At 40.4% G+C, this 24387-nt stretch overlaps 1 protein-coding gene across 1 annotated transcript in view; it reads left to right on the top strand.

The window, feature by feature from the left end:
- The first annotated feature begins 784 nt into the window (after positions 1–784).
- Positions 785–24387, top strand: part of KBTBD12 (kelch repeat and BTB domain containing 12) — a 75047-nt gene continuing 51444 nt past the window's right edge. Inside the window, exons 1-3 of the mRNA XM_043979157.1 lie at positions 785–915; positions 13235–14414; positions 17558–17828. Of these exons, the coding sequence (XP_043835092.1) occupies positions 13333–14414; positions 17558–17828 (1353 nt within the window). The 5' untranslated portion in view covers positions 785–915; positions 13235–13332. The remainder of the gene's footprint in view (positions 916–13234; positions 14415–17557; positions 17829–24387) is intronic.

Below are 24387 nucleotides of genomic sequence, written 5' to 3'. Positions count from 1 at the left end.
TGTTGTCCCCACCCCCTCCCCACCCTCCAGGACCCTCCAGCTCTTTCCGGGCAAGGGCTGTTTCATGAAGATGGAATAAATCTATGTATTTACACATGTTGCTTCCTCCTTGATAGAACTTGAGTTGTTTGAGAGCAAAGGCTATTTCATGAACTTAAGATATAGCCTGCGTATGTTTGCACCTGTTTCCCTTCTAGGTCCCCTGCCGCAATATTTAGAGAAGGGTCCGTGTCCCCAGCCACACTGGTGCTTAACAAGTGCACGAATGAGGGGAGAGTGTATCTACAGTCCTACTGGCTGCTTAATAAATGGGTGAATGAGAAGAAACTGTATACTTAGGCCTACTAGGGGTTTAATAAATGCATGAATGAGGGGAGGCCGTATCCCCAGTCCTACCAAGTGTGTTATAAATGGGTGAATGAGAAGAAACTGCATCCCCATCCCTACGAGGTGGGGCTTAACAAATGCAAGAACTAGGGAGGTGCAGAACGATACTTGCCTCTGGTCACACACAGGCAGAATGAAGCAGAGAGAGGATTTGAACCCGGGGCTTGGCAGCTCTCTAGGCATCTACCCTCCTCTCAAGCCAAGCAGCTTCTTTCACGGTCTGTCACCCAGGTGCCAACCCTTCCACAAGCCACAGTCCCCGGGTCGCCGCCGCTGCCACCACCACCTCCTCTTCCTCCCCTCTCCCTGCTTAGCCTCCCCCTCCCCCTCCTCCTACTTCTCCACCAGCCAGCTCCTCATTCCCTCCCCCTCCCCCCTTTCTATTAATAGCGCTGGCGGCTGCGGGGAGGCCCATATTGGGCAGTGTGAGTGTTTGGGGATGATTGTGTCAGGCGGGGCTTCTGCAGCTGCCCCTGTGACCCCGGCCCGGTGAGCGCCCACCCCGGGCCGCGCCCCGCTCCCGGGAAGGTAGAGATGGGAGGAAGGGGGAGGGGAGGGGCAAGGTCCTGGAGGTGGGGTGGGGGTGGAGGGGGTGCATCGGGGACGGGGCTATGGGGACGCGAGGTCAGCTGATCCTCAGAGCTGATGGGGCCTTACACAGCATCTGGTCCCACCTGCTGGCTTTGCCCAGAAGCAAACTGAGGCCCAGAGAGGGGAAAGGGCTGGCCCAATGTCCTACGGCCTAGTCCGCGGCTGATGGGGAACTCAAACCCACCTCTAGCTCCAGAGCCCTTTTCCTTTGCCTTACCAAGTTGGCAACAGTTTGTTGGGCACCAGTGACTGAAATAAGGCAGTTATTCTGCTCAGGAGAGGTATTTAGTCTTATCTGGGAATAATAGTAATAATAACAATAATAATAATAATAATAACAACAACTCACATTTATATAGGGCCCTGGGGTTTGCAAAGCACTTGAGCAAATGACAAAAGCATTTATTATCCATTTGCAATTTGCTAAGGAGCTCACACTCTAATTGGGAGAATTGTCCCAAACATCTCAGTGCTAGTGTAGTTTTAAGAGCTTCAAATTGCCTTATAAGTCTTTGGAATACCCTATATTAAAGAAAACTTATCTGTAGATAGATGGAAAGGCCTGGAAGTCCTAAGCAGGGAGGTGAGGGTGGGTGGATGACAATGCTGGGATGTGCTTAAAATGCAGGAAATGTATGTGTGTTTGTGCGCGCACACTCATGCTCCCAGGGGTAATGTTGAGGGGGAAAAACACTTTCGGTATGGTGTGCAAAGGCAGGAAATAGATGTCTGATATTGGGAATAGCCAGGCCAGTTTGTCTGAACTATATAACATCTGAGTGAATAATATGTAATCATAATGAAAAGAGGAGACTGTGAACAAGATTGTGAAGATTTCAAAATGCCAAATCAAGAAGTTTCCATTTTATCCTAAAGGCAATGGAAAAATCATTGAAGCTTTTTCAGCAGGGAGAAAACATGGTCAGCCCTGTGCTTTAAGCACATCAATTTGGCGCTGTTGAGTCAATGTATAAAAGAAGAAAATAACTGGATTCAGGGAGGTCAGTTAAGAGAGTATTACAACAGCCTAGGCAAGAGGCAATGGGGCCCTGACCTGATCTGTTTGTATTGTGAGAGTGGGCAGGTAGGTGGCACAATGGATAGAGCACTGGCCCTGAAGTTGGGAGGATCTGAGTTCAAATTTTACCTCAGACACTTACTAGCTGTGTGACCCTTGGCAAGACACTTAACCCCAATTGCCTTAAACATCCAAGGAAAATCACCTTGGCAGTTGTGCCAAGATAGATTGGAGTGGGGAGAATGAGTATAAGGAGAGAAGAGAAGAAGGACCAGGGCAGAATTCTGGGTACACTCATAGGGCCTCTGAATCAGTGGATGGAAAAATGTACATATGGAGTTTCCCACAGTAATGAAAGCACAAGGTTGTTCCCCTCCCTCCTAAAAAAATATACCAGGCACTGTGCCAGGTAGCAGGGGATACCAAAGAAAAACAGGTTCTACTCTCCAGGAGGTTACAATCTAAAGAGGGAAAAGACACATGACTAAGATATTAGGAGGAGTGAGAGAAGTGTAAGGGAGAAATGCTCTGCAAGTCAGATAACCTGAGTTCTAGTCTGGGTGCTGCCACTGAGTGTGTAACCCAATGCAAGCTCTTGGCCTTGGTTTCGTCATGTACAAGGTACAGATGATAAAATCAATGCTTAACGGGTTGCTGTAAGAATCAGATGAGATATAATACACCTTAAAGCACTTGGGAAAACACCATAAAAATGCCAAGTGTTGCTGTGGTGATATTATTAGTGTTAAGGTAGTTGACTGAGTTTGGGATCTGAAGGGTCATGAAGGTATTTAGGGTAAGGAGATTTATTTGAAATAAGAGAAGAACAAGATGGTGGCTATAAGACAAGGTTCAGCGTATGGGTCCTCAATGGAGAACAAGGGAAAATGTCTAGTTTCATAATCGACATTTATATGCACTTTTAAAGTTTGCCAAGCACCTCACCTCATTTAAGCTCCACAACGGTTGATAAGATAGCTTAACAGAAGTATTATCGTCTCCATTTTACCAATGAGCAAACAGATTCAGAAGGGTTAAGGGGTGACCTATTATTGTCAAACCAATAAGTATCAGAGGAAAGATTCAAATTCAGACCTTCCTGACTCCAAGTCTAGAATTATACCAGATAGATCAGAGGCCTAGTTTAGGGTGGAGGCAGAATCCAAAAGGAAATGAGAATGAATTTGAGGAGTTTGTATGAACTACAAGAGTTCCCAGGAGCCCATATTTCTAGACTTATTGCACAGTATTCCCCTTCACGTATTTTACAGTTCTGCTCAACTGACCTATTTGTTGCCCTTCGCATGTAAAATTCTATGACCTGTCCCCATATAATTTTACACACAGTGCTATCTTCTCCATTTCATGGCCAAATGCTTCGAAAAAGCCTTCTACACTTGGTATCTCCAATTCTTCTTCTGGCATGTAATAAGCACTATATAAATGCTTGGCATCATCATCATCTCTGCAGTTTGGTTTCCAACCACATCATTCAACTGAAACTTCCATCTTCAGTTAGTAATGATTTCTTAATTTGCCGAATCTAATGTTCTTTTCCCAGCCTTCATCACTTTGTAACATTCAACACTTGCGATCACCTCCCCCAGAGACTCTTCTCTCTGAGGCTTCATGACAATTTGCTCAGTTCTCTTACTGGTTTAACAGCTTCTTCTCAGACTCCGTTGTTCATCAATATCACATCCACTAACTATGGTTGTTCCCCAAGGCTTTGTTCTGGGCCTTCCTCTCTTTTCACTCTGTACTCTCACTTGTTGATTGAATTTGCTTCCATGGACTAAATTATCTCTGCAGATTCTCAGATCTTTGTATCAGCCCTAGCTTCTCTTCTGAGCTACTTAGACACCTTGAACTGGATCATCTCAAACTCAACATGTTAAAAAAAAAAAAACTAACCCATTATCATTTCTCCAAACCTTGCCCTCTTCCTAACTTTACTATTTTTGCTTGAAGATACCATCATCCTCCCATTCACCAAGGCCCATGACCTTGGTGTCATCCTCAATTCCTCCTGTTGGTTCCCCCAGCTTCCTTTAAGATTCAGATTCAGGATAGATGATAGATAGACAGACAGACAGACAGACAGACAGGATGTATAGATGTATATTCAACATATATATATATATATACACCCAAATTGCTTTATATTATTTTCCTTGCATATACAGAATGTATATGTATATGTGTATGCATGTATATGTATACACACATATATACATATCCCCCCTTCTGCAGGAAACCTTTCCCAGTCCCTCTCCTCAATCCCTCCCAGCTACCAGTGCTCTCTTCTCTCAATCAATCTCCCATCCATCCTGTATATTTCTTGTATCTACCAAGTTATTAGCATGCTCTTTCCTCAAATGGAATGTACACTCATTTGCAAGGACTTGTTTTTGCCTTGCTTTATATCCCTAATGCTTCCCACAGTACCTGACAGATAGTATTTAATCGATGTCTCTTGACCAACTGTCTCCCATGCCTGTAATTAATTTCCTCCCCATCTTCTTGCCTCTTGGAATCCTTAGCTTCCCTTGAAGCTCAGTTTAATCACTCACCGATAGAAGGGACCTTCCCTAATCCCCATAGCTGCAAAAAGGGGCGCCTAAGTAGTCCTTAGTGCATAGAGTGCCAGACCTGAAGTCTGGAAGACTCCTCTTCCTGAGTTCAAATCTGGCCTCAGACACTTCCTAGCTATGTGACCTTGGGCAAGTCACTTAATGCCATTTGCCTCAGTTTCCTCATCTGTAAAATGGGCCGGAGAAGGAAATGGCAAAACCACTCCAGGATCTTTGCCAAGAAAGCCCCAAACAGGATCACAGAGAGCCATATACAACTGAACAGCAGCAGCAACAGCAGCTGTCTTACTCAAATTGCCTTCTATTATTTCCCTTGTCTATACAGCATGTTCCAAAAGTCATAGTGCAGCTTTAAGCTTTAATAGCTTAAAGCTGGAGCTTAGGACATCCTGTATTATACATCTTCTTGTGTTTGTACATGCTGTTTTCCCCACATAAGCTCCTTGAGGACAGAGACCAAATCCTTTTTATCTTTGTATCCTCAGAATACAATGTCAACACAGAGTATGCACGTAATTAGAGGGAGGGAAAGGGAAGAGAACAAGTATTTCCTAAGCACTTATTTATGTCCCAGACACTGTGCTAAGCCCTTTACAAATATCTTGTTTGAGAATCACAACAACCCTAGGAGATATTATTGATTCCAATTTACAGATCAGGGAACTGAGGCCAACAGAGGTTAAGTAACTTGCCAAGGATCACATGACTATTCTGTGTCCAAGGTTGGATTTGAACTCAGGTCCTTCTGATTCCAGGCCCAGTGGTCTATACACCGCACCACCTACAGTACTAAGACAAGAAGGCAGATACATTTAGCATTGACCACGACTTTCCTATATGGTAGAGAAAGCTCACCAGTGGTTGAGATCTAATCCCACATAATGCAAACCTAGAAAATTAAACAAAAGGTCATACACCAACCATATACTCCTAGCTTAGTATTCGAGAAGGCAGTAGGATGCTAACATTGGTAAAACAAAACAAAAAGCAAAACAACTAGGCTATTAAAACTTTGAACGCCCAGGTAAATTGCAACATGGCTGCATATGAATACATTGTGCTCTAAGCCATTACCAACTGTTTGACCATGACTTCCTTGTCCCATGGAACCCATGCTGTAAACATTGATTATCTGCTATAAATGCTGCTCTAACCAGTGATGCTCTAACCCCTTTCGCTAAAGCCCTCTCAAATACCTGCTTACTCTGACTCCTCCGAGACTGTGCCAATGGAATGCAGGCTGGGGAGATAGAGTCTACCTGTTGGCTACAACCGCAGGGATGACTTCCGATCTGTTTTCAGAGAGCCAATCCAGCTCAGTCTGAATATGCTCACTACTGTTGGCTTCAGTGGAATAAATGTTTCAGCCTCATCTGCTCTCAAGATGATCTAGTCATAGAGGGGCTGTGGTCCTGCATCAGTGAAGGCAAGGGCCAAGTCAATGACATTTCATGCAAATGTTATGCAAATGTCAGGCTATGACATTTCAAAGTACTGAAGTAACTGAACTATCATATGAATAAATGGAACCTAATGGCTACTTTCAAAGGAAAAAAATTCAATTCAGTGTCAATGTCCTGCCAAACAGCAATGGAGGCCCTGGGTTGAGGGCTGAGGCAGAGTTGAAGTTAATTGAAGCAAGGTGAAGATAGAACCTCTGAGGGCAGTTTCCCCCTCACTGCCTTGACCTCTTCCCTTCTCCCCATTAATGAGATGTATTAGCATGTTTTTATACAGCTAAATCCAGATGAGTGGGAATAATGGATCCCCTGAAGTGGTCAATTGTATTTGGATTCACACTATTTTAACTTATAATTATGTAAAATATGGTAATTAATTCTAGTCCAATGAATATGCTGTGTAAATTCAAATAACATCAGGGAAACCTAGCTACAGTCAGCCAACTAGCATTTATTAAAAATACCTACTATGAGTGTTGAGGGGTACGAAAAAAGGCAAAGAACAAAAAAAACCTGAAAACCGACTTTCAAAGAGTTCACAGTCTAATAGGGGAGACAACATGTAAACAACTATGTATAAACAATTATATAAACAACATATACAGAACAGATGGGGGCGTGTAATTCAGAGAGGAGGAAGATGGACTCCTTGCAGAAGGACTTTAGCTGAGATCTGAAGCAAGCCAGGGAAGCCAAGAGATGGAGATGAGAAGGGAAAGGGTTCTAGGCCTAGGGAAGCAGCCAGTGAAAAGGCTTAAGAATCAGGAGTTGAGGGGCAGCTAGGTGGCACAGTGGATAGAACACCTGGCCTAGATTCAGGAGGACCTAAGTTCAAATCTGACTTCAGACACTTGACACTTACTAGCTATGTGACCCTGGGCAAGTTACTTAACCTCAATTGCCTCACCAAAAAAAAAAAAAAAAAAAAGAATGAGGAGTTGGAGTGTCCTGTGGGCAGGTGGCCAGTGTCACTGGATCAAGGAGTATGTGTTGGGGAAAAAGATGTAAGGAGACTGGGAATATAAGAAGGGGCCAGGTTATGAAGGCCTTTGAAATCAAAGGATTTCATATTTGACATGCACTACCATATGACTCTAGGCCAGTCACTTAAACTCTCAGTGATCTAGGTCACTCAGAGAATCAAAGTTGCAAAACAATTGTTGATCTCATTGATAGAGGGAGTTTCTTCAACAGAAGGTTCCTATAACAATGAACTCACAGGTCCACACCAAAAAATAATAGAATGCAAAAAGTTTAAATTCTATTTCTACCATTAATCTGGCTTTCAATTTAGGAAGTATGGGCATGTTATACATGAAAACAGTATTATTATTATGTGGAAGGCTTTGTACCATTAAAAATTAAGTTTAGGGGCAGCTAGGTGGCGCAGTAGATAGAGCACCGGCCCTGGAGTCAGGAGTACCTGAGTTCAAATCCAGCCTCAGACACTTAACACTTACTAGCTGTGTGACCCTGGGCAAGTCACTTAACCCCAATTGCCTCACTAAAAAAAAAAAAAGAAGAAGAAGAAGAAATAGTATGCACATTTTCTAGCCTATGCAGGTATACACACAGAATAACCAGGAACACAGGGAGGGTACCTGTGGACTACTATAATTCAAGGATTTATAAAGCTGGAAGGAAGTATTATTAGTGATCACCTAGGCCTCTAGGTTCTAACCTGAACTTTATTTGTGATCATTTAAATATCTAAGCTCTCTGTAGAAGGGTGCTGGGCAGCAGTTTAGGGTCCAGAGACTGAGAATTTCAGAGAAGGAAGAAGCTGGAGGGGAAAGATGCTGGGAGAGGCCAGCTTTTAAGACATAAGGACTTGTTAACAGAATAAAACTTGTAATGAGTCAAGATTTGCTGTGGAGCATTGCTTGGCCATCAGCTGACCGCTGAAAAACTCAACTCTAGATCAAGCTCCCCATTATACAAATAGGTAAAATGAGACCTCTAGGAAAGAAGTGACTTGTACAAGGTCACATGGCCAGTGGCCAGTAGCAGAGCCAGGGCTAGAACCCAGGTCTTGATCACTAGTTCACTGTCCTTCCCCTACATCTTGACTGCCTCTCAGTCTTTGCCAGTTGAACATTTCAAATTCTCTGATTCAACAGTATTTATTCAGTGCCTGCTCTGAGCAAGAAAGAGCCAGGTACATTTGAAAACGTGGGGGCGTCTTGACTACAGACCTAGTTGATAAGAATTTCCACCCAGTTCCATAAATTTGCAGTAAAGTACGAAAGCTTCTAGGAATGGAAACCTTTGGGAATATGTTTACAAATGTTTGACCGTTTAAAAAAATATGTAACTACAAACATTTCTACACAGTGGGGGAAGCAATTATTTCTGTTTGGAAAGTTTGTTCTATTGGAACAAATGTTTCAGCTTTTGGGGTGCATCCAAGTACACAATTTACTTTAAGATGTTTTGTATGGAACGTATTTGCCAAAGTAAAGATGTAGTGTGTGTGTGTGTGTGTGTGTGTGTGTGTGTGTGTGAGTAAGTGAGTCAGTGAGTAGATTGAATTCAATTTCCTCATCCATCTAGGGACCCTGAAGACCTGCAGATAAACCTCAGAAAGAACTAGGCTCCCTCTCATCTAGATCCTGTACCCTAAAGGGAACTGCTTCTGGATCTCAATACACCAATGGAAACACATTCCAGGCCATGATGTGTTTTCTATGTGTATAAACAAATGTATATAATACATGTGTATGCATATGTGTATCTATATGTATACACATGTATTGTGTGGGGGCATACATACCTGCATGCATATTGTATAAATGGGGCAATTAGGTGACACAGTGCACAGAGCGCAGGACCCAGAGTAAGGAAGACTCATCTTCTTGAATTCAAATCCAGCCTCCTAACTGTGTGACCCCGGGTAAGTCATTTAACCTTGTTTGCTTCAGTTTCCTCATATGTAAAAAGGAAATGACATATCACTCCAATATCTCTGCCAAGAAAACCCCAAATGGGGTCGCAAAGAATCAGACACGACTGAAATGATTTGTTGTTGTTATTCAGTCATATCTGACTCTGTGTATATATATATATATATACATATATGTAATGTTATACACATGCATATACACATGTACAAACGTATTGTGTATATATGTATGTATATATATGTATGTGTGTGTGCATATATATAATGCCTATTGTGTGCAAGGCACCTCTAGGTCCAACCAATGCAAAACAAACTGACAGCATCCTGGCTCCAGGAACTTACATGGGGGGAGGGAGTGCATATCATATATGAGGGAACAGCCTATGCAAAAGGATGGAGGTAGAAGATGGAGCTGCATTCAGGACACAGAAAGCAGCCACCTTGGCCCAAATATTGAGTGCATGAAAGGGAACAGTGTGAGTCATGGGGTCATGTCTATAAAGCTGAAATGAACCTCAAAAAGCCATCCAGCTCAGCCTCGTTTTAGAGGAAATGGAGATCTAGGGATGTTAAGTGATTTGCCCACAGTCACACACATGAGAAGCATCAGAAAAAGGATCTGCACGAAGATCCTTGAACTTGTGGGTTGGTGATCTTTTCGTCATGCCAGGCCAGAGCATGAAGGGCATTCAGTGCCCGACTGAGGAAGTTATATTCTGTGCCAGAGGTAATAGGGAGCTACTGAATAATTATGAGCTAGGAGAATGATGTTGTGAGATAGGTGCTTTAGGGAAGGTTATTTTGGCACTTGTATGAATGATGAGCTGGAGCTGGAAGAAAGAGAACATCCGGTGAGGCTGCTGCCTCACTGTACAGGTGAGAGGTGATGGGAAGAATGAAGGGGATGGATTTGAGAAGTGTGGTGGTGGTAGAGCTCACAAGATTTGGGAAGTTCAGGAAAATAGGACAGGGGACAGAAGTAAGACAGAATGAAAAGTTGAGGACAACTCCGTAAGAATGGACAACCTGAAAGACTGAAAAAGTGGAGACACCCTCAACTGAAATAAGAAAATCAGGAAGAGGGGTGGGTTTAGGGGAAACAAAAGTGAGTTGGTTTTTGGACATGATGAAATTGAGATGCCTTCAAAAACATGGACTTCAAGATATCCAGGAGAACTATCAATAATTCTCCTGGACTTAGGAGAGGAAATGGCTGAATATAAAGGTCTGAGAGACATCTGAATAAAGATAATAACTGAATCCAAAGGCATGGACATGAATGAGATCACCAAAAGAGGATGACCTTTTAATATAGTGGCAGACAGATTGCAAGGGATACATAATGATTGATGATAGCCAGCATTTATAAAGCACTTTCAGGTTTACAAAGCACTTTAAAATGTTTTCATTTTATCTTCAAAGCAACCTTGAAAGTTAGGGTGTTATTATTATCTCCCCCATTTTACAGATGAGGAAAGTGAGACTTGAGAGAGGTTAAATGCTGAATGCTTTCTAGCTAGGGTCTATGGCAAGATTTGCACTCAAGAATTCCTGACCTGCAAGTCCAGTGCTCTATCCAAAAGGCTACCTAGATGGCTAGTTGAGTAGGAAGAGAGGAAATGTAAACAACTAGGGTAGATGGTGTTTTAGAAGAGTAACTATTAGAGGATATGGATGGATGGATGGATGGATGGATGGATGGATGGATGGATGGATGGATGGATGGATGGATGGATGGATGGATGGATGGATGGATGGATGGGTGGTTGGATGGATGGATGGATGGATGGATGGGTAGATGGGTGGGTAGATGGATGGATGGATGGATGAATGGATTGTGAGAAAATTCTGGGTTTTGGGACACCCAGAGGCCCCTCAAGGGGATAATATTGAGATAGATTGGATTGACTTTGCTGATTGACTCACTTGAAGTTGACTTGGCCGAAACCACGCCTACCTGAGGGCTTGGCCCTCAGAGGGTGTGTTCTCTGAGCTCTGACCTCAGCATGTTCTGCTCATGGACCACCCTCAAGTCCAGTGAACCAATGGATTTAGGTGATGTTGGCCAATTAGCTTTGAGCAGCATGAAGGGACTGCCTCTTGTCTGGACCCCAGGAAGCTTCCATTCACAGAAGCATAGGGACTTCCTTTTTTTGTCCTGAGACTCATAGGTGGTGGTGCCTTTTTCTCTCTTCTCCTCTATCCTAGCTAGTCTTTCCTAACTTTCTGAGCCATGTGCTATCTCTCTTTACTAATATCTAATATACTTTGATAAATGCTTAATGCCCCCAAACTGGTGCTAAAGCTTCTAATTTATAATAGAAACCCCAACTAATTTTCCCCAAACTTGGGAAAGAAATAAGGTGACCACATATAATTTTAAACACAACAGGATGGATGGATGGATAGATGGATGGATGGATGGATGGATGGATGGATGGATGGATGGATGGATGGATGGATGGATGGTTGGACAGATGGAAGGACAGCCAGAAGAATGGACAGATAAAGATATATAGCTTTATGCCTGCCTCACATTTGAAATGCAATAATCCAGTCCAACCCGAGGCCTGGATTATTTTCTCTGGTGAATTAGCTTAAGATCAGAAGCAATACTTATGATCCAGATTTCTGAGCTACCTATGAAAGATTTCTAAGTTTGTAATATTCTATCTGCTTCTCTCCCTCTCCCTTAATCTAGATTGGGAAACATAAGATTGCCGGGACTGCCTTTACTAGGTTTCAGGAATATAGGTTTCAAGAAAAGCACCCTTTTAATATGGGGCAGCTAGGTAGCATAGAGGATAGAGTCGGAATCAGGAAGACTCATTTTCATGAGCTCCAATCTAGCCTCAGACACTTACTAGCTGTGTGACCCAGGACAAGTACCTTCGCTCTGTTTGCCTAATTCCTATTCTGTAAAATGAGCTGGAGAAGGAAATGGCAAGCCACCACAGTATCCCTGCCAAGAAAAGCCCAAATGGGGTTACAAAGAGTCAGACACAACTGAAATGACACAATATCACACATAAGAAGTGGTGAATTTTTTTTTAGTCAGTAGGGCAGGAATATGTAAATAGAATGATATTTATTTTAGCCAATTCTATGATAGTATAAGTATTATGTTATCACTTCATAATTCCAGTTGTAAACATTTGCAAACTGTAAATATTCATTTTGAGATCTAGCAGAAAGCATATATAAATATCATCTGAGTTTTCTAAAGTTGGTATGGAATTGTGTGCAAAATATGATCGTGGCCTGAGAATTACTTAATTATCCAAACATCTAGCCCAACAGAATTGTTAAGTGAAAAGGCGACATTCAGTTTTTGTGCAGATATGGGGTATAAGAATCACATCTCCAAGGGCTGAGGAGCATGGTGAGTCTCAGAGGAATAGCATTAGTAATTATTTCTTTTTGTCAAGGAGGAAAGACAGGATTTAAAGATACCTGTACTTCACATCCTCGTTTAAGAGCTATAGTGGAGGCAGCTAGGTGGCACAGTGGATAAAGCACTGGATTCAGGACCTGAGTTCAAATCTGGCCTCAGACACTTGACACTTAACTAGCTGTGTGACCTTGGGCAAGTTACTTAACCCTCGTTGCCCTGCCCCCCCCAAAAAAAAGAGTGAAAAAAGGATGGGGTGATGGAATGAGCATGCCTGTAAATCAGGAGACCTGAGTTCTAATTCATACCCTGCCATTAGTTAATTCAGTGCCACAAGCGTTTGTTGTTGATGTTCAGTTGTTTCAATCATGTCTGACTCTTCGTGGCCCCATTTGGGTTTTGTTTTGTTTTTTGGCAAAGATACTTGAGTGGTTTGTCATTTCCTTCTCCAGCTCATTTTAAAAATGAGAAACTGAGGTAAACAGGGTCAAGCAACTTGCCGAGGGCCACATAGCTAGTAAGTGTCTGAGGTCAAATTTGAAGTCAGGTCTTCCTGACATCAGGTAGGGTGCTTTATCTACTTCATCACCTAGCTGCCCTAGATCTGTACTGGGTCTCTAAAGTCCCTAAAGACTCTGGCATTCTGTGAGTCTATATAAAACAAATAGAAAATTACAATTCATTTGATTAAGCATCACAATCCTGAATGAAACAAAACATGACAAACAAGGTCAGTTCATTTAAGAATAAAACTATTCCTCATAGGTCAGAACAAATAGACCTTCTTTGTAGCCTGCCCTTGGACTCCTTTGAGATAACTAGATTTGGTATTAACATTCAATTATAGAAGTTTTTTTCTTATAAGAATACTGTGTTTTTTCCTCTCCCTAGGAATGCTTTGTGGCATCTCTGCTGCCTTGTGAGCAATTAAACATGCAAATAGCCCCTCAGAAATCAGACTAAATTCAAAGAAGACTCTATTTAGAAGTATGGCGTGTATCGTGGAGAGCAAGATTGTGGGAAAAGAAAAACAGCAACATAGCTTGACTTTACTTAGCAAAATTAAGAACATGAAAGAATTAGCGGAAATGATAGATGTGGTGCTCATAGCAGAAGGGGAGAAATTTCCCTGCCACCGACTGATTTTGGCTGCCTTTAGTCCTTATTTCAAAGCCATGTTCACCTGCGGCTTGCTTGAATGTGCTCAGAGGGAAGTCATACTCTATGATATTACAGCAGAGAGTGTATCTATAATATTAAACTATATGTACAATGTGGATTTGGACATCAATAATGCCAATGTGCAGACTGTAGCTGTGGCTGCCTACTTTATGCAAATGGATGAAGTCTTCAACATGTGCCAAAAATATATGATGGACCACATGGATGCCTCCAATTGTGTAGGAATCTATTATTTTGCCAAACACATTGGGGCAGAAGACTTGTCTGATCAAGCCAAGAAATATTTATATCAGCACTTTGCTGAGGCCAGCTTACATGAAGAAATTCTAGAAATTGATGTGGACCAACTGATGGGGCTCATTAAATCAGATGATCTTAATATTTCCCGAGAGGAGAGTATTCTGGACTTGGTTTTGAGGTGGGTAAACCATAACCGAGATTTTCGCCAGGACTCCCTTGTTGAACTTTTGAAACAAGTGAGACTGGGACTCGTGAATCCTTCTTTCTTAAGAGAAGCATTGAAAAGGAACACGGCACTTCTCTGCAACTCAGATTGTCTTGATCTCATCCAGGATGCCTTAGATGCCATCAAGAAATCCAAACAGCATTCTCTAAATCTCCGTTATGGAATGGAGACCACTAATCTTCTGCTTTGTATTGGCAACAATTCCACGGGGATCAGATCGAGGCATGGCAACTATGGAGATGCTAGTTTTTGCTATGTTCCTACAACACGGAAGACCTACTTCCTCTCCTCTCCGAAGTATGGAGAAGGTTTAGGAACTGTATGTACGGGGGTCGTGATGGAGAACAACGACATCATTGTGGCAGGGGAAGCCAGTGCCTCTAAATTATCCAGACAAAAGAATAAGAATGTAGAGATCTATCGGTGGGTACCTGAAGGTGAAATCATTACAATTCGCAAATTTGTTTAAATTGTCATTTCTTGGAATATTGGACATAACCAAAATATGGTTCCTATATCTTTTACCTTCCAGTCATCTACTATCATAAGGTTTAACTTATAGCAATAGTCTTTTATAAATTTGATCTTCCTTTTAAACAAAAACTCAGTTTCTAAGGGAAGATAGGTGATGCAGTGGCCAGAGCATGGAGCTTGGAGTCAGAAAGGCTGGAGGTCAAATGCAGCCTCAGATACTTCCTAGAGATGAGACCCTGGGCAAATTATTTAATTTCTGTTTCCTAATCTATAAAATGGAAATAATGGCAGCACTTGCCTCCCAGAGTTGCTTATGGTTCAAAGGAGATAATAATTTTTTTTTTTTTTTTTAGGCAATGGGGGTTAAGTGACTTGCCCACAGTCACACAGCTAGTAAGTGTCAAGTGTCTGAGGCCGAATTTGAACTCAGGTCCTCCTGACTCCAGGGCCGGTGCTTTAACCACTGCGCCATCTAGCTGCCCCAAAGGAGATAATAATTTTAAAGTGCTTAGATGAGTGCCCAGCACATAGTGCCCACCATCACCATCATCATCATCAAAGTGCTTAGAATAGTGCCTGGAACATAGTAAGTGCTATATAAATATTAGTTATTACTATTATTTAGTATAGTCTTTAATAATACTAATAAGAAAAACTACTTCCAACACTGCAAACAGCAGTTCTTCCACGTCAGTTACCAGTTTCATCTAATATTTTCCAATATTTTCCCCAATGCATGGTAATGATGTTCTCTGAACTAAGCTAGACTGGCCCTCAGTTCACAGTTCCTCCACATTCCGGTCACTGAAGCCTTTTCAGAACCTTCCGACTTAATTTATGCTGTGACTCTGGCATAGGGTTGGAGAAGCCAGAGTCCCCTCCACACCCCAAGCAAGCATTGATGTAGTTCTTTGTGGAGATAGCAGCATGGTTCAGTGTAAGCTACACTGGCCAGACAGAAAGCACGGCTTCTCTTTTATGCTACCTTCCCATTTTAGCCAATTTTCATTCTGTACTTTTGGTTAGCGGATCTTTGTTTCTCTGATATTAATTTTTTTTATTTGATCTTAAAAGAGTCACAAGACCAGGATAAAATTTTCCAGCCAAGAGGTTGATACATCAGTCAGATGAGGAATGGCATACATTACATGGGCATTTATTATTCAGCAAATATTGGCTGGGATCTGCATGGCACAGAACTTAAAACCATTTAGGGTGATAAGACACAAACACCAAATCGGTTATTTACAGTCCTGGGGTAATAAAGGTTTCCTGTGAATTAGACAATTTCCAAGTACCTATTTAGAAAAATAAATAGAAAGAGAGGAGGTTGGAGGAACTAAGAGGAGAATTAAAATACGACCAACTTTGAACCACAGGGATCAACAACTGGTGTATATTTACTATCTCTATGTTTGTGTGTGTGGTCTGTCTCTCTGTCTCTTTGTCTATCTTCTCTCTCTCTCTCTCTCTCTCTCTCTCTCTCTCTCTCTCTCTCTCTCTCTCTCTCTCTCTCTCTCTCTCTCTCTCTCTCTCTCTCTGAACCACAGGGATCAACAACTGGTATATATTTACTATCTCTATGTTTGTGTGTGTGGTCTATCTCTCTGTCTCTTTCTCTGTCTTCTCTCTCTCTCTCTCTCTCTCTCTCTCTTTCTCTCTCTCTCTCTCTCTCTCTCTCTCTCTCTCTCTCTTTGTCTCTGTCTTTCTCTGCCTGTCTGTCTCTCTGTTTCTGTGTCTGTCTCTCTACCTCACCCTGTGTCTCTCTGTCTCTTTCTGTTTCTTTCTGTCTCTCTGTCTCTCTCTCTTTCCTCCTCCTCCTCCTCTTCCCCATCTTCCTCCTCCTCCTTCCTCCTCTTACCCTCCTCTTTCCTTCCCGCTTTGTCCTGCCCTTCAGTGGTACAATATCCTCCTAATACAACCAAGCCCAGCATTCCACCTTCCAATATTACTCACCAAAGTCTTCAGCTGGACTTTTATATAAATATTACTTGTGTTTGCATAATGCTTTAAAGCTTTTGCAAGCATGATCTCATTTGATTGATCTCTGTGAGGTGGGCAGGGCAAATATAATCATTGCTTCTTCACGGGTAAAAAAAAAACTCAGAGAGGCTAACCTCAGAATAATAATTGATAATGATAACAATAATAGAATTTATATAGGCTTTAAGGTTTGCAAAGTGCTTCACCTAGATTTGCTCATTTGGGCCTCACAATAACTGTGAGATAGGTGCTACAGATATTATTACTTCCATTTTATGGATGAGGAAACTAAGGCTCAGAGAGGTTAATTGATTTGCCTGTAGTCACACAGATCTATTTCCTTGGTCTTCTTTAAGAAAGTTCTGAAATGTGGTTTTTATGTAGAGAACTGCTTGGAAAAACACTGCTTATTCTCTAGCTAATTCTCTAGATTTTTGACAAGCTTTGATTTTAGGAAACAGACTACAGTTATTTGATGTTTTGTTTATCCCAGAGTGTCTCCTGTTGAGTTTTGCAAATGAATTGTTGAGGTCTCTGTCCATTTTCTAACCTTAATAGGGTTTCTCGTAATTCTTTTCCCCCAGAATTGGAAAATCAAGGCTGGTCTTTAATAATTGATGTTTTCCAACTTTCTGCTTTTCATTTCTTATCAGTTCCACAAACATTTATGAAGCACTTACTATGCCCTTTGCTAGGCACAATTATACTACTTTTATTTTAGAATTGTTCAGGGACAGGTAGGTGGTGCAGTGGATAAAGCACCAGCCCTGGATTCAGGAGGACCTGAGTTCAATTTCAGTCTCAGACACTTAACACTTACTAGCTGTGTGACCCTGGGCAAGTCACTTAACCCTCATTGACCCGCCCCCCAAAAATTGTTCAGATAGAAGTTGTCACACGTTTAATGTACATTCCATTCTTTGCACCAGTGTGTTCAGAAAACAGTTTGGCAATCTTGAAAAAAATCCTTTTTTCCTTCAGTGTGAAGAACCATATCACATACTTTACAATTCGGAAAGAAACTCAAGTAATTTTCAAGGGTGAAATGTATTGGTCTCTAGAAGGCAATGTCATCTCTAATCTCAAACTTTCTATCCTTTCACTTACAGGTACCACAACCGGGGAAACAAATTTTGGGAAAAGTTATGCGCCACTGAGTTTCGGGAGCTTTATGCCCTAGGCAGTGTCTATAGCGACCTTTATGTTATAGGAGGACAGATGAAATTGAAAAATCAGTATCTCGTTACAAACTGTGTTGACAAATATTCAGTGGAACACGACAATTGGAAAAGGGTGGCTCCTCTTCCATTACAACTAGCATGCCATGCTGTAGTAACGGTGAATAATAAACTTTATGTGATTGGAGGATGGACCCCACAGGTTAGAAAATCTCCTATATACCTAACTAGCATGTTTGCATGCAAACTGGCTTCTTGGTTTAGAATGCTGACATGCTTATTGAAAACTAAAACATCGTGCCTTCACTAAGTTAAAAAAAACATAAAAACAAAAACTTTCCCTATTTTAGAATATTAAATGTAAAGCTTACATAGGAATATAGATGACCAATTAAACTTTTTGTGGGGCAATGAGGATTAAGTGACTTGCTCAGGGTCACACAGCTAGTAAGTGTCAAGTATCTGAGGCTGGATTCGAACTCAGGTCCTCCTGAATCCAAGGCCGGTGCTTTATCCACTGCACCACCTAACTGCCCCCGACTAATTAAATTTTAAAGTGAATTCAGCCTAGACATGAATTCACTTAACATTTAAGCATTTTTTTTCCAGAATTGCCTTCCCATTTTTGCTACTTATCAAAGATATTTGTGTTAAGGGGCATGAAACCAGGTAGACCTGGGTGTTAGAGCCAGCTCTGATACAAATTGTGTCACATCAGACAAATCACTTAACCTCTCAAGATCGGTGTCTCCATATTTAAAAACAAGAGGAGATAGATTGGATAACAACAACTCATATACTTTATGGTCACTATGTACTTCTACAAACATTATCTCATTTGATCTTCACGACAATCCAGTTAGTTGATCAGCATACTATTATTCTATTTTGCAGGTGAGGTAACTGAATATTATAGAGATTAAGTGAGGCCACACAATTAGTTATCTGAAGTAAGATTTGGATCCTGGTCTTTCCAACATTCTGTTAAACCTATATGACTATATGAGGACATCCACTGAGGGGAAACCGTTCCCTCCCAAGGGAGCTCATTTTATTTTTGAACAGCTCTAATCATGACAAAATTTCTTCTCCTCCAAATTTGTCTCTTTTCCTCAATCTATGCATTACTTATACATTTGCCATTTTGGGTTCAGATCAGAACAGATCTAATCCCTCTTTGATGTGAAAACCCTTTGTATACTTGGACAACCATCATGTCTGCCTTAAGTCTTCACTTCTCCTAGATAAATATCACCAGATAAATGTCATCCTTCCTTCAATGGGTGTTCATATAGCAGGATTTCAAAGGTCTTCATAATTCCAGTTACCTCCTGGCTTACTGATGTCCCTACTAAAACAGATCACCCAAACTATCTAACCAGGCCAGAGCATGGAAGCACTAGCACCTTCCCACTCCTGAACATTGGGACTTTCTTAATACAAAAATCACATTGGACCTTTTTGGGGGGGCTTCCACATCACCCTATTGATTCATATTGAGCTTGCTGTCTACTAAAACCCCCAGATCTTTTTCACAAGAAATGTTACCTTGCCACTCTTCTCCCAATGTGTGCTTGTAGTGTTTATTTTTCAAACTCACATGTAAAATTTTAACATTTTATTATATCTTGTTAGAGTCTGCCCATTGCTATGGCCTATCAAAATCTTTTGGAATCCTAACTGTTAACCTGTTCATCTACAAATTTGATAAGCACATAAACTATGTTTTTATCTGAGCCACTGATTAAAATATCAAATAGCATAAAACCAAGTGCCACCCCCTGGGCGACTCCACTAGAGACCTTCCAAGATGATATTAAATTATTAATGACATCCAAGTTGACATGAAATTATTGAACTTTAATTGGGGTCCAGCTGGCCAATGAGTTCTAAATGCACTGTTCTAGTGTCTAGTCCTCATCTCTCCATCTTTTTCACAAGAATAATTTGAGAAGCATTGTTAAATGCTTTTACAAAATCTAAATAGACTGTATTTACCACATTCTCCTCATTTTATAGCCTAGAGACTCATCTTCCTGAGTTCAAATCTGTCCTCAGACACTTGCTAGCTGTGTGACCCTGGGCAAGCTCCTGTTTGCTTCAGTTTCCTCATCTATAAAATGAGCTGGAGAAGGAAATGGCAAGCCACTCCAGTATCTCTGCCAAGAAAACCCCAAAAAGGGTCATGAAGAATCAGACACAACTGAAATTACAGAACAAGAACAAAATTTTGTTGAAAAAAAGAATGTGAGTTTAGTTCGTCATAACCTGTTCTGATGAGATCATCTTGGTTCATTGGGTTCACTACTTCCTTATCTAGATGTTCACTAATCATCTTATTAATGAGCAAAGTCGAACTAACTCCATTCTTTCCCCCCTTTTTAAAAACAGTCAAAATATCTTGCCTTTCTCCAGCCCTCCAATATTTCTATTCATCATGATCTTTCAAAGATCACTGTGTCTCAACAATCACATCTGCTAGTTCCATAATCTAAGATACATCTGAATCTAGTGACTTGAACATAGCAACTTTGCACTTACCTTGGGCAACAACTCTCTATTAACTATTTTTGTCCCAATATTTCCAGTCCAAAAATAATTTTCCTTGGCAAGGAAAATAAAATTATGATTTAAGTATCTTTGTCTTCTCTTTGTAATCTGTTATGATATCCTATCCACACTGAGCAACGGTCCTAATCTTTCTTTGATTTCCAATATAGCTTTTAAAAAAGCTTGTTTGCTTTTTTTTGGTCATCCTTAGCTTTCCTAACCAGCCTTAGCTCATTCTAAACTTTAGTGCTCCTGGTATTTTTTATAAGACTAGTCTGGACCCTGCTGTTCTTTTTCATTCATCTTCTATTACTTGACCTTGCTATAAGCCATCATATATATATATATATATATATATACACACATATACATACATACATATATACACATGTGTGCACATGTGCATACATATATGAACACTGAGAGATGAGCTACATATGAGGTGTGTGTATATATGTTTATCTATAAATACACACATCTCTCATACATCTCATCTCTCATATATGTGTGTATTTATATAGACATGTGTATGTGTATATGTAGCTCATCTCTTTGTGAATATATATGTATATATACACATATGTAATATATACGTTTTATTACACATATGTATATTTTATGGTGTTTATATATTTATATATATATACACGCACATACATACATACATACATACATACATATACACACACTTTCTTTTTTAATCTAAGTTGGTCAAGGAGTTCTCTATGCATCCACATCAGTCTCTTTAGGTCAATCCACCTATTCCTTCCCACTGAAATTGTTTCTCTTTTTTGTCTTCAGAATCTCATTCTTGAGAGCTTCCTATCTCACCTTGACTAACTTCTGTAGAAAATTTGTTCATGGGATTCTACCTATTATTTTTTCTAAATGCTTTGAAATTTGCTCTCCCAAAATCTTGGGTGAATTTCAGATTATATCCAGCCCCTCTCTCATTCTCTATGAAAAATTCAAGGATAGCATAATCACTTCTCCCCCACCCTTCCCAACACTTCCACCCCAGCAGTCGATTGTTCCTTTTTGAGGATACTCAGATCCAGAATGAGACTTTCCCCTTATTGGTTCCTATACCTTTTGAAGGACAAAATCATCACCGAGGAAAGTCAGGAAATTATTCATTGGCCAGCTTCTAGCAGAAAGAGAGCTCCCACAGACCCCAGATCTACTACCATATTACACCTCTGTGCCAAGCTTGTGATCTGGAGGCAGCTAAGGTAGTGCAGTGGATAAAGCAGCAGCCCTGGATTCAGAAGGACCTGAGTTCAAATCTGGCATCAGACACTTGACACTTACTAGCTGTGTGACCCTGGGCAAGTTACTTAACCCTCATTGCCCTGCAAAAAAAAAAAAAAATCCTCCAAGCTTGTGATCTGTCTCTTAAACTCTTCATCTATCTCCTCTTTCTATCCTGGTGGTCTATAGTATATGACAATGATAATATGACTTATGTTTCTGCCGCCACTGAGCTTCACCCAATGGTCTCTAACACCCTGAGTTTCTTCACATTACTATATCTTCTTACTATAACCTATTCCATCTCTCCCCTCCCCCAACCATTTATTTGTCCCTTTTGAATAAGATATACCAGGTGAAGTGACTTACCCACAATCAGACAAGTGGCTTTAGAGGCAAGTGGGCACCCAAACTCCCAATTCTGTGCCCTTTTCACCCTGCTGTGCTGCCTCTCTCCTTGGCTATCTGATTACTCAAGGCTTTCTTCTGTAAGCGGTGTTGTATACTTCATGCCTTCCCTTCACTCCTTTCCCACTGGAAGACTCATGGGAAACAGGACTATGGACCCACCCTCTTCTAGGTTAATATGGTTGCATATTTGGTAGCCATACCTCACCTCAAAGGTAAGCCTGTGGGAAAGGTTTGTCAAAAGTCAGATTTTCTAACCCACTGAACCAGATTTAATGGAGACATGTATGACAAGCAATAAAGATGATTTCTTTCTGTCTTAAAAGTTTGTTCCCTAATAGACTTGAACAACCTTTTACACTGACTTACTCAAAGAGATTCAATTTGATCTCTTGACAGAGAATAACCACTATAGATGACAAAATCTTATTCTTACCACATTTTAAATATATGCTCTGATAGTCTTAGAGGGTAGCTAGGTGGCACCATAGTGTACAGAGCACTGGGCTTGTAGTCAGGAAAACTTGTCTTCCTGAATTCAAATCCTGCCTCAGACATTTTCCACTTATGTGACTCTGGGCAAGTCACTTAACCTTGTTTGCCTCAGTTCCCTTATCTGCAAAATGAATGGAGAAGGAAATGATAAACCATTCCAATATCTTTGCCAAGACAATCCCAAATGGGGTCACATGACTAGAAAACAACTGAATGACAACGTCATCTTCAGGGTAGCTCGTTGCCAAGGCTTCTCAAGTTGATTATAACTAAAATTATGAACTAATTATGGACCTAAAACAGCATTTACATATCAATATTTCCATGACAAAGCCTCAGAAAAATAATTCGGGAGCTATTCTTTTGCTAAAATAGAAACTTAACACTTAAATAAAGAAGGAAATTTAGAATAAGAATAAATTTAACATATTGGTTTACTTAAAATCTTTGGCTTTAAAAAGCAGAAATGTAGAGCTTTATTATGCAACAGTCTGTTATTAAATTAGGCACCTACTTCTTATCCCCCCAAGTTCCATAGCACTTCAAAAGAGATTATAAATTACTTTCACTTTAAGCAAATTCAACAGTTTCTCAAAATCCAGATTTACAAAAATTAGGAGGTGATTATTCATTTTACAAAAGGACACTTTACCAAGGAATTCACCACAATGTTATTTTATTTAATAATCTCCATTTAGTGTATTTTAGATACTTATTAAATTTACAAAAAAACAAATTTGCAGGCAGCTTTCCTAGAACATATCCATTGTCCATATACAAGAAAAAAAAATTGATTGAGAAACCCTTAGCCTGAATGCCCCGCCAAGTCTGTAAAGTATAATGGAACTTAATGTAGCCTTTGTAGCAATAGCTAGCCAGTTAGCTTGACAGCTAGTGTGTCCTTGATAAAAGTATGTGTATACGAATAATTATAAAATATTTATACGTGCAACCCATTTATCCCTGGCTCTTGATTCATGGGTCAGAACTTGTGATTAAAAATACTAATAGAGATAGAGTCTATTTCTCTTTCTTGTAAAATTTATGAAAATTTGTATGATGAGCTAAATATAAAAGAAACCATTTCTGCCACTGTTCAACATTCATTCAACAAACACTTGTTCTTCCCATGTATTTTATTTTATTTTTTTGCGGGGCAATGAGGGTTAAGTGGCTTGCCCAAGGTCACACAGCTAGTTAAGTGTCAAGTGTCTGAGGCCAAATTTGAACTCAGGTCCTCCTGAATCCAGGACTGGTGCTTTATCTGCTGCCCCACCTAGCTGCCCCCCATGTGTTCTCTTGTTCACTTCTATAATGACTGGGATGCTTGTTACTAATAGGAGTTTTCTTTACTCCATACAATATTGGATAACAAATTGTGGTCCCCTTCTCCTATGCATTTGTGGCCTTTATATGTGATCATTAATTTATACTGGGGCCCTAACAATTTCACTATATCTCCTTTTGCCCTCTGAATTTCAAATGCAATTCCAGGATTGAAAAGTTCAGATGCCCAAAATCATTCAAATGACCCTTAGTTACAATGTAATTCCTTGATGAGTCTCCATATAAAAAAATTTAATTCCTTACTTATTCAGGGTTTACAGTGTTCATGGCACAGTAGTCCAAAACAGAAAGGACAATTTCTTTCCCAGAGGAACATACAAACCGATAGAGTCAAGGTATAAGAAGTTTTTAGTCTCAAGCACTATAAAGTCCTCTTTAATAAGTTCCAGTTATGAGAAATTATAGTCTAAAGAATATTTAGCAAATTATTCAAACAAAAGATTTTGTGACTCAATTAGTTTTGCCAAAATAGATTCTTTATATATAGAAGAAATATTTCACAAAATAGAAGTTTAGCCTTCCAGACCCATACTTCAAGGACACTGCTATAAAGTTTAACAAAATAGAAATGTGCTAAAAAAAAATTGGCTGAAGTACTTTGGCTTCATTTTTAAAACTCAAGTTGCTGCTTCATAATAATAAAAAAAAGCTGTGTTGTGACAGTGCTATAATCACAGCTTGTTTGTTTTAACCTAGCACCTCAGTCCCAC

The sequence above is a fragment of the Dromiciops gliroides genome, chromosome 1, assembly GCF_019393635.1.
Source record: "Dromiciops gliroides isolate mDroGli1 chromosome 1, mDroGli1.pri, whole genome shotgun sequence".
Lineage (NCBI taxonomy): Eukaryota > Metazoa > Chordata > Mammalia > Microbiotheria > Microbiotheriidae > Dromiciops > Dromiciops gliroides.
This window is presented reverse-complemented; position numbering and strand designations above follow the sequence as displayed.